This window comes from Serinus canaria, chromosome 1A (assembly GCF_022539315.1).
Source record: "Serinus canaria isolate serCan28SL12 chromosome 1A, serCan2020, whole genome shotgun sequence".
Lineage (NCBI taxonomy): Eukaryota > Metazoa > Chordata > Aves > Passeriformes > Fringillidae > Serinus > Serinus canaria.
Genome location: NC_066314.1, coordinates 44,076,068 through 44,089,428, shown reverse-complemented (window position 1 = coordinate 44,089,428; position 13,361 = coordinate 44,076,068). Strand labels below are relative to the sequence as shown.

General features: G+C 42.6%; 1 protein-coding gene across 1 annotated transcript in view; it reads right to left on the bottom strand.

Moving 5' to 3' along the window:
• The window catches only part of ELK3 (ETS transcription factor ELK3), a 35,689-nt gene that overhangs the window by 9,303 nt on the left and 13,025 nt on the right, over positions 1–13,361 (bottom strand). Inside the window, exons 2-3 of the mRNA XM_009086651.4 lie at positions 9,035–9,243; positions 19–810 (exon numbers count right to left, since the gene is read on the bottom strand). Of these exons, the coding sequence (XP_009084899.1) occupies positions 19–810; positions 9,035–9,241 (999 nt within the window). The 5' untranslated portion in view covers positions 9,242–9,243. The remainder of the gene's footprint in view (positions 1–18; positions 811–9,034; positions 9,244–13,361) is intronic.

The window sequence follows — 13,361 nt, the reverse complement described above, 5'->3', positions numbered from 1 at the left end:
GAGACAGGCAGGTCTTACCTGTGCAGTGAAGAAAGCTGGAGTCAGGGATCCCGAAGGAAGCGCGGGGCTGTTGAGGGCGATGGAACCGATGTCAGTGCTGGAGAGAATCATGGGTGGGGCAGAGATTTCCAAGCCTTTGGGTTTTTTAGCCTTTGGGGGAAGAGATGGGGATTTGGCCTTGGAGCCTGAGGAGAGGTTCAGAGGCTCAAGGGAATCTGAGTCGTGGCAGCTGGAGTCAAGGAAGAAGCTCTTGTGTTCTGTAGGGAGGGGTGAGGCGGGAGACAGAGATGGTGACCTGGAGGAGGATGATGATGGAGATGAAATGCTGGCACTGTTGGGTAGCATTAAGGAAGATATTTTAGCTGATACCGAAGAGTTGAGGAAAGCAGAGGCAGCTGCTGTTTCAGAAGTAGAAGGCAACGACACCATGGGCCTCGTAACTTGTTTGTCTGTTTTGTTTGTCACAAATCTGATAACAGTTCGGACTTCTTCAACTGGTGTGTTTCCTTCTGACTTCTCCAGTTTTTCTGTTTTGATGGTCTTGTAAGGGTCTGGCTGGTTTTGCAGAGAGTTGATAGTGAAAGAGGAGTACAGGCCAGAGTGGATATATTCATTACGGCTTGTGCTTTTCAGTGCTGACAAGCTGTGCTTGTGCTGATCCCTGCCCTCTGAAGGCATCTTACAGTCGCTGTCCTGCAGCAAAAGGCTCTCTCTGCTGATTTCCACAGCATGTGGATCCATTTTTAAAATCTCAGGAAAGGAGACAAACTTGTATACAAATTTTTGTCCGATCACTTTCTTGATGATGTTCTGCAAATACAAAGAAGGTGCTAGAAAGATCAGCGTTTCAGAGGCACCCACTACTGCACACACAAGGGCGGGGGGCACTGCTCCCTCATAAAGCCATGCAGGTCATTTTGTGGGGCTCCAAATGCTGATCACCCTTGGCTCATTCCAGTACCTCTCTCTGCTCAGCCAGGGAGTCCACTCCTGGCTCCTCATGGTTTCCAACAAAACCACCATCACTTGGTGACAAAGACCTATTGGTGGCCTATTTGACTTCTGCTTCCTCTGAGGCAGCTTGGGAATATTTTCTTTCCAGTAAAAGAATTCTGCTGCCTTGTGCATTCAAGCCATGCCACCACCTGCGTTCCACAAAAAATCCAAACTCCTTCTTTCATGCCACCTAAAACTGACACCAACACCTAAGGGTGAAATACTCTCACAATGTCTGCAAGGGACAAAACCACCTCAGCCTCTTGGCCCCAGTTATTTACCCTCTGTTTCTTACCACATAAGGAAAGGACTGAGCTAAGCTTACAGTTACAGTGACTGTCTTTCTGTCAATGATTGTGAACTTGTGTCTGTGAAAAATGCAACCCCTTTCATGGGCTGGAAAAGTACTTGTGTCCTGCAATATCCCCTGCACCATCTCCAGGCTGGCATTAGGCTCAGGATGCTCACTGGGGCAGGCAGAAGGTTTTCATCAGTCTAAACTGACTATGGAAATTGATTTCTGTGAAAGTCCCAAACCTCTCAAAGGTTTGTAGAAATGTTTTTTTTTTTTCTTGAAGTGTCTCCTTTATCTAAAGAGCTGATTCCTTTTGAGACTTTTTATGAGCATCCTGTTTCTAGTCCTAGTGCTCCCCCTGCAAAGCCAGGTTGGCTGCCTGCTCTAACACAATTCCCAAGGATATGTGAGCTCCTCCACAAAGGCACTTTATGGCACAGGCCTGGCTTAGGGACTGGAGCATTTACCACCCTAAGCCAAGTGCTGCAGAGCAAATGAAGAAATATTTCCTGAGATTTCCATGCTGATTTCTCTTTCTTGAAACCACTGGTGGAGAGTTTGTTAAGTCACCTCTGATAAACCCTTTCCAAGAGGCTTCCCTTTAGTCCAGCACATCTGCTGCACCTCCAGCTGGTATTCTGCAGATATCTGCTCTGCTGTGCATATGGGAATATGTAAATATTTATAAATTTCCTAAAAATCTAATTGGTTTTTCATTCTACCACAGCTTCTGACACCAGTAGTGGAAACATTTGTTAAGCTGACTGAAAATGAAGCAGAAAATTAGGGAAAAGAGACATCATTTTTCTCTATATATAGACAAGTAGTGCTGGATGCTTGTACTGCCTGTACTACACCTTGTTCAGCCACAAAAGCAAGGACCATTTTGTGAAAGAAGAATCTGCACTTGAGTATCAGAATCTTTTCTATCTTTCAGCTGAAAGTCTGAATCACTCTGTAATTCATCTGTCTGAATGTCCTGGCATTTCATTCAGCCACCTTCTTGAATAAAAAACTAACCCTACAGAGAACCTTGAGATGCAGCTTTGCATCACAGGTCAGAAGCTGTGGCACAAATAGAGAATATCATTGCCCAAGTTGATAACAGGGATCTGTAGCAAAGAGAAGAATTAAATTCCACAAGTTCAGACTAAAGGCACAAACTGCCCTCTTCCATGCTGAATTGTACACACATCTACCCACCTGGCAGATGCTGCAGTGTCTATTTTGTCCTCCAGAGGTTCAGGACAAACAGTTAGCCCACAGAATCTCAATCTGCATGGGCTTTAATTCCCATGGCTTTGGGCTTGGCCTAGATTTTTTTTTTTCATTGCTAATTAGGTTCAACATTGGATGATTGCACTTTTTCTGCACTCTCAATATTGCATTCTCGTTCCAAAGAGCAAAATCTCCAAACTACTCACATATGAAAAAAAAACCCCATCCCAACAAAGATTTTTGTTTCTTTATTTTATATATATATATATATTTATTTATTTATTTTTATTTATATTTTAATTTAAAACAATGCCTCCCCTCTGCTCCTGGCAACTTTGAATTATTGTTAAATCAAGCACTAGCAACTGAGATTCTCCTTGGAAAATGTGACTCCCAGCAGAACAAGATTAAATGTATTTAAGGATTGCACTTTTACACTGATGCAGGCTTGAAACGGGGGAACATTGCTATAAAAAGGAACTGAACTGGTGAGTTTATACTTCCTTTGTTATTATTAAATACAGTTATATTTTAAGAACATTGCAGTGCTGTTCCTCCAAGTCTGTCAGCCTGCAGCAAAGGCCCACTTAACGATGGCTGGAGATGAAAAGATTCAAGGGCAGATCCCTCAAGCACTTTGCAGGCTTCTCTTAAATGTGTAGCCTGAGGAAATCTCCACAGGCATGCAAGAGAAAATAAGGACACAAATTAATGAAGTGCCTTGGAAAGGCACTGACTTTTCCATATTCTTTTGACAAATAACTGAAGGTAAAAAGCAGCATATATTTACCATCACCTCAGTGATCTGTCAGAATCATTCTGAGCTATGACAGTTCAAACCACAGAAGACAGTGACAGGCACCACAACAAGCAGTTTGAAAGGGCAAAGAATTGTGCCTTCCTGCATCTGCAGGAAGACTAGACCACTTGCTTGGTAGCAGGACAGTAAGTGTATGTGAACATTTAGCCCTACTTTATTGTTGTTTGAATTTTCTATGTAAATTCCCTCATGAACAGGCTTGCAATGAGCGCTGGTGGCTGCTGGCCAGGGCTGCAGGGAGCCAGGGTAGGACTGCTGGGTCCATGCAGCTGCTGCAGAGAAGAAATGAGTAACTGGGTCAAGACCAGGGGCTCCAGTCCAACAGTTTAAAAAAAATAATAATCTTATCAACAGACAGCACTGTGACTCTCAGAGAGAGGGAGGCAGCAGGGAATGCCCCTCTTCTGTTGGCTTCTTGAACACCCTACACTTCCCCTGCTCTGCCCCCAGAGTACAAAACAGTGACTACAGCAAACGTGCCCAGCCCACCCTGTGGAGAAGTGCTTGGAAAGCTGCAGTGCCTGCTGCCTGCTCCAGCACATCAGCCGTGCTCGGGAGCTCGGGCTCGTTCACACTCCAGCACTTCAGGAACTCGCTTTGTGAGCCCTTCCAAAAGCAGAGTCACCAGCTGCAGGGATGGCTCTCCTCTGTCCCTGTCCTCCCCAGAGCAGCTGGCTGAGCTGGTTCTCCCTGCAGCTTCAACTGGGGAGGGGTTGTGTCAACTATGCATGGGCACCACTGAAATCCATCACGTGTTTGTGTTTCATTTTTATCAGCTCTGACTCCTGCTCCCTGTTTGAGCCATTCAGAGCAAATGTGAACTATACTACCAGGGTGACTGAAGCATTTTAGTGGCTTGGCCCAAAGCTGTTAGCTGGCAAGTTTGCTGGCTGCAGGAGCCACTTGGGAGACTGATCTGGGACATGGGATTCAGTTCCTAGTCAAACTTCAGACTAATGAGGGATCTCAGGAGCAGGAAGACCATTTTTCCCTCTTTCCAGGAAGTGACCTATAATCAGGATGTCCAAGATCTCAAAATTTATGACAGAGCAGAATGAACTTGTCTGTAGGTACTAAACATCCCTGGTCAGATAAGAAGACCAGAGCTGTAGCTTCTGCTCTCAAGTCCCACTTGGATGTGTTGCAAGTTCCCTGGCTCTAAGAGTACTGAGGGATGGAACACAGGTTATGAATCCCTCCCAGAACTCTATCCAGGCTGCTTCCAGCTACTGGGAGCCCTACCCAGACAGAGGGCTGCTCACACTCCAGTGTCTGAAGTACACATGCTGGCAGGAGGTACCTGTGGCAGGATGGTCTGCTCTGAAAAATGGGAGTGTGTCCTCATCAGCATGGGCAGGCAGGCAGATTCTTCCAGCATCACAGGTTATGCAGTAATGCTTTGTACACTGTGTGTGTAGAAGCCAGATTTTGTAACATTTTTGATGCAGGCACAGGTGCTACTACACTGTGCACCTGTACTGACCTTTGGAAGATCAAGGCTCCCATTTAGCTGGATTTCAGTCTTTCTTCACTCACCTCCAGCTGGAAGATAAAGACTATTTCTCTGGCTAGCACCTATGACCAGGTTCTCTGCTCTCTATACTGCAGGTCACTGGGCATCCCTTTCCTCTCACATCAAACATGAACTATTTTATGTGTCTTTTAAAGGCAGGTGTTCTTGGGCTTTCTCCTCTACCCATCACCTCTTACTGAGTATCAAATCCTTCACTCCCATCTTTCCATATGGATAGCACTATATAACCATCTATGCCACTTCAGCCAAGCACTTTCTTGACTTCCACAAATCACTCTTGGATGAAGCTCCTTCCAGTTTTCTATAAAGGTACTTTCTAATGCCCCTTAAAGTATTTCCTTGTAACACCTCTGACCTGCACCACTACATAATGTATAGCTGGTACTCCAGCACAATCACACTGCTATTGTTTCATTGTAGGATTGTACTTCCCCTGAGATGCCTTATGAGAAGACCTTCCCAAATGTAAAATAATATTTTTCATTATCCTGAAGTATATCCTCATTTATATCCTGAAGTTCAGGAAGCACCCAAGCAAGGGACCCTCACCCAAAGCAATTCTCCCATGCTTCCACCCACACTTGGACATTAAAAATACAAACTAGTAACCAGGTTACAGGGTTTGACTTGTTATGAGAGGGGCGTGAATGCATTGGCACCTCTGAATCCTGAGAGCACCTGAGAAGCCCAGTCCTGGCACTGCAATAAGTACAAAGCAGCCCATATTATTTTAATAAATCATACTGCCAAGCCATCTAAACAAGTGGGCAGCCATTAACTGAAACTAAAACTGAAACAGACTGAATGGCACTCACTGAGTAAAGCCTCAGGCCACATGCTGTTCAGAAAAGATGCAAAAATGTTGAATAGCTGCTCATCACAACAGTATGTGTAATTAAAGATGCAGTATAACTCATGCAAACATTAGGGTTATCCAGGGAACTCTGATTCTTTTATTTCTTAACTTCTGAGGACTTGACTTCCACATTCCACAACTTCTACATCCTAATAATGTCAGTGACAGCATGTAATTTCCTGGATTCACTCTCCTTCTCTCAGAAAAAAAACTCATGGGAAAAATCACAGGCTTCTCTCTTGTGGTGTCATCGTGAAATATTCATAGGGACTTTCAGTAATCTTGAAACCCCTGGTGACTTCCAAAAGATATGTGCCATTACAGCTACCATGAAAACAGAATAACTGGGTAACCTGAGGGAAAAAAATAAACTTATTAACCCTACTTTTATAGGTATTTTACTTCAAGCTGAAGTGCTCTGTGTGAAGCATTTTCTTGCCTGAAAGCATTACAAGAGATTTCTGACTGGCTAAAGCGTGTGACATGATGGACACAGGCTGTGGGTAGAGTGCAGGATGCCTTTCCTCAGTGCTATCTGTCATCTGTGCTGCTGCTCTGTTGAGGCAATAGGAGAAATGCATTAAATAAAATAAGAGGGTGGGGGGAAGAATTTGGGGAACAAATGAAACAGGAAATGGAGTCTTCAGATTATCTACAAACATTTAGCAACTACAATCATGGCAGCAAATTACAATCAAGACATGCCATACTCTACATTTTCTGGGGTGCTTTTTATGTGAATTTAACATAACTGTAGCCATCAGCCTCAACAGCATGTCATGCTTGCTTTCAAAGCCAGGCTAAGGAACTTGTCCTAATTGTGTTATTTTTCTCCAGTACTGGAATTAATTTACTTTCAAGTTCAGATGAATCAGATGATGAATTTTAACAAGCCACTGTTCCCCCCAAGCAAAAGGCAGAGCTCATAAACCCCCACTTATCCAGCAATCAGGTTTTATTTCTCCATGGTGAATAATTTCAGAGATAGACCATGAAACATTAGTTCAGTGTCAACTGTATGCAGTAGGAGCAGAGGGCAGTCCAAGAACGGAAGGTCCAGGCCATGTGCTACCATAATTTCTAAAAAATCACTGACCCTTGTCTCAAACTCACATGCTGCCCGATCACTGGGGTTATAGGAAGAGAAATTCCTGTCAATAATTCCATAGTGCAAGTGAAGTCTTGCCCAGAGTTCTGCCTCGTCTTTCCTGCTGCCACTCCCCCATCTGCAGCTCAGCGTTTGTCACGTTTGTTCAGTGTGCATCCCATTTGTGCCAGCACCCTCAGCTACCAACACATCCATCACTGCACACAAGCAGGGATGGGACAAGGATCTCAGAAGGCTCCTTGAAGCTGCCTCAGAGTCTAGACTGCTCTTGAGTTTATCTCACAATTTGATGAATGGTCTAAAGGAGAAGAGCATTAAAGTCTGAAAGAGGCTCTTTCACATCCCCAGGCCTTTCCCTTTTGTTCTGCAGGAGGGAAGGAAGAATGTCAAGGAGCCTTTCCTCCCTTTTTTGACTTCTTCCCTCCTGTGCTGTGCAGTATAGACTGAACTAGAGGAAGAGGAAGCGTTCAGGACTGAACCCACTGCTGAGCACACCCTGCCACTCCACAAGGATTCGCTATATGCTGTCTTACACCATTCTCTCTCACACTTCAAAACCTGCAGCCAGTTGCTCTGTCCCTCTGCACTCTCCCAGTAATCCACCTCTTCTCCACTGTCTGGGAAGCTACGTGTCACAAAACACTATACCCACGGAGTGAGAAGCTCCCACTGTTTCATTCAAATGATTTACTCTTTCAGTTTAAATAGAAATAGCCATAGGTTTGGATTGGGGTTCAAACCCTGACTGCAGTACATGGGGAAGAAAGAACTTATCCTTCTTTCCATCTAGGAGCTATGACCTCCACTGGACCGCAGAAGAACGCCTGATAAAATGGCCAAAATCTTTGTGCCACACTTTGATAAAACTGTCAGACAAAAGACCATCTCTACAGACAAGCAGTTGCCTCAGCCAGATCCCTGATGAAGAAACTGTACAGCCACTCTGGCAGATGCTGCTTAAGCAGGGACAAAACAGATGACAAAGGTGTGTGCGTGCTAGGGGCGGGGAACTGAAAACAGAACAGGAGTTAAAAAAAAAAAAAAGGTTAAGGGATAAAAGAAGCAAGAGAGTCTCAGGTAAGAAGCCATTATATTCAAAGAGATCAGAGAGATCTCAAAACATAAGTGCTACAAATGTCTTGTTCCTTGTTTTTAATGTCTGTTCAGTCACTAACAGCATATTTGGGCTCTGCCTGGCTATGCTTTTCATGCACCAGCAGGCACTTTGTCTCCATTGATCCCAGTCAAGTTTATAACCAGAGAGGCTGGAGTCATATAATGAAGCAAGCTTCCCCATGCTGAGCAGAAGCCTTTTTAGCACTTAGTGAAGGGGATGCATCACACCAACTACTAGGAACAGCTGCTGTACTGTCCTCACCAAATCCTTTCATGCCTTCTCAGTCAGGCCACCTTTGAAACATATTAAGTGGGAAAATCTGACTTCTAGTGGACAAAACACTAACATCTCTAAATCTGAACAGAAATTTTTTTCAGGAGAAGGAGCCCCTGTGGGTCATGGAAAGTCTGGTCAACCAATTGTTCATTGTTAATTTGCAGTCAAAATGTTTTTTGATTGCTGTGTTAGACTGACTGCATAGCACTGTGCCCTGCAAGAATTAGTGCACTACAAATAATACATGACAACAGCTCTAAGGTCAGTCCAGAAACAGTATCTACTTTCCTCTGCCTTGTGCAGGCAGCAAACATGCCCTAATCGTGCTGAACACTGGCATTACTCACTGTATAATCTCATCTCACCCCTTTTTCTGAAAATCAAGATGAAAACAGGCTACTAAGCACAGCTGTGAAGTTCTCCTTTTTAATATACAAAATCTATAACAGTCTTTTTTTATTAATATTTAATCTTCAAGAATATAGAGAATAGTAAAACCTAAAAAATATCCATTCAAGGAGAACTAATGGAGAACTAATCCTGAGAAGATTTAATATCAATTAGTAAAAACAATATAATATTCATCAAAAAAAGGGTGCAGAAACAGTTTGGAAATTCCTTTAATTTACTGGAGTCTAAAATTGAGAAATGTGAATATGCAAGATTTGTGTTCTACAATATTTGTATTCTACAATCTTTTCCTTCTAGTATCTTGATTAGTTAGAGGAACTTCTAAACAGCTTCCACGGAGAGGAGAAATATTAACTGGCAGCATTTCTATTTTCTTAGTCTGCATGAGAATAACAAAATTTACCTTGTCATAATAGTATCTGAGCGCCCGGCTCAGCTTGTCATAGTTCATATTAGTTTTGTTTTTTCTGAGTCCCCACAGCTTAGCCACTTCTTCTGCCTTGAGTAGCTTGAATTCGCCATCATTAGACGTCCAGCAAATGAGGTGCTCGTGTTTCTGGTCTAGCAGCAACTGCAAAAGGAACTGCCACAGTGTGATTGCACTCTCCATACCTACAAGGGAGAAAGGAGAGCAACAGTGTGAAAAACATTTGGGAGCAGGCGTTCCACCCAACACTCATTTCAGTAATAAGCTCTATGCAGGAGTCATCCTACACAATTGAGAAAAGGAAGATACCACATCATTCACAACCAAACATCCACAAGACCTACAGGCCTTCCACTGCTTTTCCAGTATTTTCCCCACTGCTGTTCTCTGAAGGGTCACATAATAGAGGAAGTATTTAGAAAAGCACTGCCCACAAAGTTCACATTATACAAGGTCACCGCCAGTTGGCACCTTCCATTCATTGTAAGCAATCACTCTTCAAAGGAACACATAAGGCAGGGAGAAAAGGACTTAGTATGACTATCCACTGAAATGATGTTTAAAACCTGCTGTTTAAGTCAGGAGGAGTTTACTGGACTTGTTCAGATATGTCACTGTGAAAAAGGGGAGGACGAGGGAAGACCAGAGCAATTGCCTTTGATTACAGGACCAGAGGCTACATCCCTTCCCCCTCCCACCACCAGACAGCTTTTGTCTATTTCGGTTTTTTCCAGGGCCTCAAATTACTCTTGTTGTTTCTGTTTGCCAATTCAAATAGCTCAAAAGACATTCTTTATTTTTTGGAAAAACTGGAAGTTCAGTACACTTAAGCACAGTAAAGTAAGTGATGTTTACCCAGAACCTCTCTTTAACGGGGATCTTTTCTTTCATTCTCATGGTACTACTGAGAATTAGGAATATTTTTAACAGTGCCTGAGTCTCACATCTGAGGTTGGTTGAATTTCTCTGCTAAAGGTTTTTTGAGTCTCCTTTTCCTCTGCTAACTGCCTGTGCTACTGAGCGCTCCCTAGAACAAACCTTTTGTTCAGGCACTGCAATAAAAGGATAAACTGAAGGCTGGCTGTATTCCAACCCAGCACAGGTGCATACACAATTTAAAAATTGGGAGCATTATCGCTGCTAACAAATTATCATTTTAATGAAGATGCAGCTAAAGCTGACCTTTAAACCACAGAAATATTAAATGAGATTTTCACCCACTTTCAAAAACATTCCCAGCCTTAGCATGGATCAAGTAATTTTTTTTGGCCTCTTCTGATTTTTAACTTGGATATGTTATGTCACAGAGATTTATTGCTGGTATTGATTGATTGACTATGGTGCTAATGGGGCTAATTATTACCTGAATTACCTCTGTGCATGAAACAATGGGTATTTTTGTCTTTATCTAGACAAGCTCATGATTTTTAGCGCCCTCGTTCATTTTGTTTCCCATACATTGTTGTTTGTGCCCTAGCAGGCGACACGGACAGGATGCCAGGCTCGCTGCCTGCCGCTTCCCTGGATGTGTGTACCACAAGAGGGCACAAGACTTCCAGCTATCCCGGCAGGGAACAGGAGAGCGGGACACTGCGGGAACAGCTGCCTCTTCAGGTCTGCCCCAGCAGGAAGGAAATCACCGTGCATAAGGTTCACGAGTATAAAGAAAAATGAATTGCGTGAGCTACTTTACTAGTGTAAAGCAAGTTAATGATACTAGAGAACGTCGTCAATAGTTGTGTGGAAAAACAGGATTTGGAGCTATGTTTTGGTGCAAATAATTATTAAGTAAGCTGGCCAAACAAGGGTTGGCAGAATCAATGATGAGTTTACTACCTCTTCAAAATCCTCGTTTCTCTAATTAACTGAGAGTCCCGTCTAAATGACAAAGACAAAACCACTGATGCCCAACTGAGCAACACCACAACTACGCAGCCCTTTCAAAGGTCATTTGAGGCTCCTAGGACTGTTAGGGATCCTGGAAACTGAACAGCCTGCCGATATGGAAGCTCTGGCACTTTCAAACGTTTGCATTTGCTTCATTGCAATTTTATACAAATCCTTTTCCACATAAAAAAGGCAAGAAAAAAAAAACATTAGATTAAATATAAAAAACATAAGATTAAATATACCTGATAGTTACTCGCTTTACAGCCTTTAATAGTTCCTTTAAACTACACCCTCTTTGCAGACATTAGCATCTTTAACAGTTTATTTATCTATAACTTCATAGATAATAAAAAGTCCCTATTAACCTGGTATCATAAATATACAGATACACATCATATATGTATATACTTTCTAATACTTTAAGTTTGCAATTTACTTGCTAAAAAGTTGTATTTATATACAATCATATTCCGCTTAAATAATTCTATTTTCTGTATATCACATATTTTGCAGCCATACCCTGCAAAATTTCAACTTGCATCATCCAACTCTTCCTAACAAGAAATCACAAACAGCACTTTTTTTGGTCTGGAAAATTTTAAGTACCATATAATTTTCTTTCTTCAAAATTGTAGTAAAATGTGTCCCGTGCTACAAAGACCTGTCAGCAGAACTTCAGCTGAGGAAAGTAAAGAAGGCTGAGAATTATAGAAGAACCAATACAAACTTCACCACCATACCATCACCCAAAACTCTGTAATACCTCAGAGACACAATTCTCTCACCCAGATCTTAAACTACAAGTTCAGCACTCATGGCTCTGAAGAGAGGTTAGGTGGAACTGAACACTCAGCAAAGAACATTTTGTACCACACTTTCCATTATGAACCTGTTTTCTGATGCTTATTATCTGTGAAATGTAAACAGTTTTGGATTCCATTTTATCTACTGAGTGTGGCACTCAAGGTGTCTCAGCCATAGGCACAATGTAAAGTGCATGAACAGCACCAGCCTGGGTGAGAGCATCCTACAGGAACACTCACTCCACAAACCATACGTCCCGGTGAGCAAGGAGGGGTGACTCCCATCGGGTTGGCTCATAAAAGGTTACTGCCACCTTTTTGAAAGTGGCTGAGTTATTCCAGCTGAGATCCATGCATAATCTCTGGGGGTCACTCCAGGTGCTGGACCCAGGGCAGATGGCTGTGGTGGGATTAGATCTGGGCAGCTCCTCACAACCCTATCTTGCCTGACCACAAACTCTCCCAAACCTGTGGCTCTGAGGAGGCTTTATGAAGGAGCTGTGTACCTCAGACTTCAGCATCAATGTGCTCAGTTGGTACATGCATAAATCTTCTACTGGTATGACCCAAGTCTGCCCCTACAGAAATGAGATTAAAACAGCTCAATGCTGCATTGTGCTTCATCCCTCCATCTGCCACTGAGTTCCTGTATAAAGCTTCCCATATTGCTCGTACAGCAACTGTATGTATGATTCCTACATTCCTAATTACATTTTCAGCTGATCATTAATTGTATGGTCCTGCTCTTCTAACCACCAGACTTGAGGTGTGCAGGTCTGAGTCACGCTGAACATTCACAGCTGTAACAGAATGCCTATAACAGAAGCCTTGGTCTAAGTATATATGCTGAAGTAATATCTCAGATTTCTTGAATTTGGTAAACTGGTGTTAATATCATTTCCATTCTGTAAAATGTGATTTGCAGGAGAATAGTTGTAGGAGGATCCTCTGTCTGGACTCCTCTCTGAGGAGTTTAGAAAGCAAAGGGGTCCCTTCTGCACCCCATGACTCAGAAGGAAGGCTTCTCTAATAAACTTTGTCTGAAGCTCTCATTCTGCCCATGGCAAATTCCCATTCTTCCCACAACAACAGAAAAATCTAAGATTCTGCAGTGACAGGATTTTTTAACTGATACAAAATATTTAATTTCCAAACAGGCCAACAGAAGTATTAACCTGCCTTTCTCAAAGGGAACTGTTTTGAATTCCACAAGGCACTAACTGTCCCCTTGGGAAGACAGAATGGCCACACTTGCGGCCCATTTGAGTGGTCAAGCAAGAGAATCACAACAGATGTATTGGATTTATTAGAAGACATGTAATTCAACCAAAACCCTGGTACCTGTATTAAAAGTCACAATAAATTGTGGCTGTGAGGAGCTGGAGATCTTCAGAAAACATTCTATTTCATTTATGTATTTTCTAACTCTTTTGAATTTTTACTGACTCAAAGAGAATTCAGTGTCTTGCCTTACATTGACAGAAAGGGTTGTTAGGATGTGGTCCCTTCCTACAGTGACCACAATTCATTCAACTCTTTATTAATATTAAATAGTAATAATAAATATTCCTCTTACTTCTATGCTCGGTACAAGATTTGAATGCAGAGCA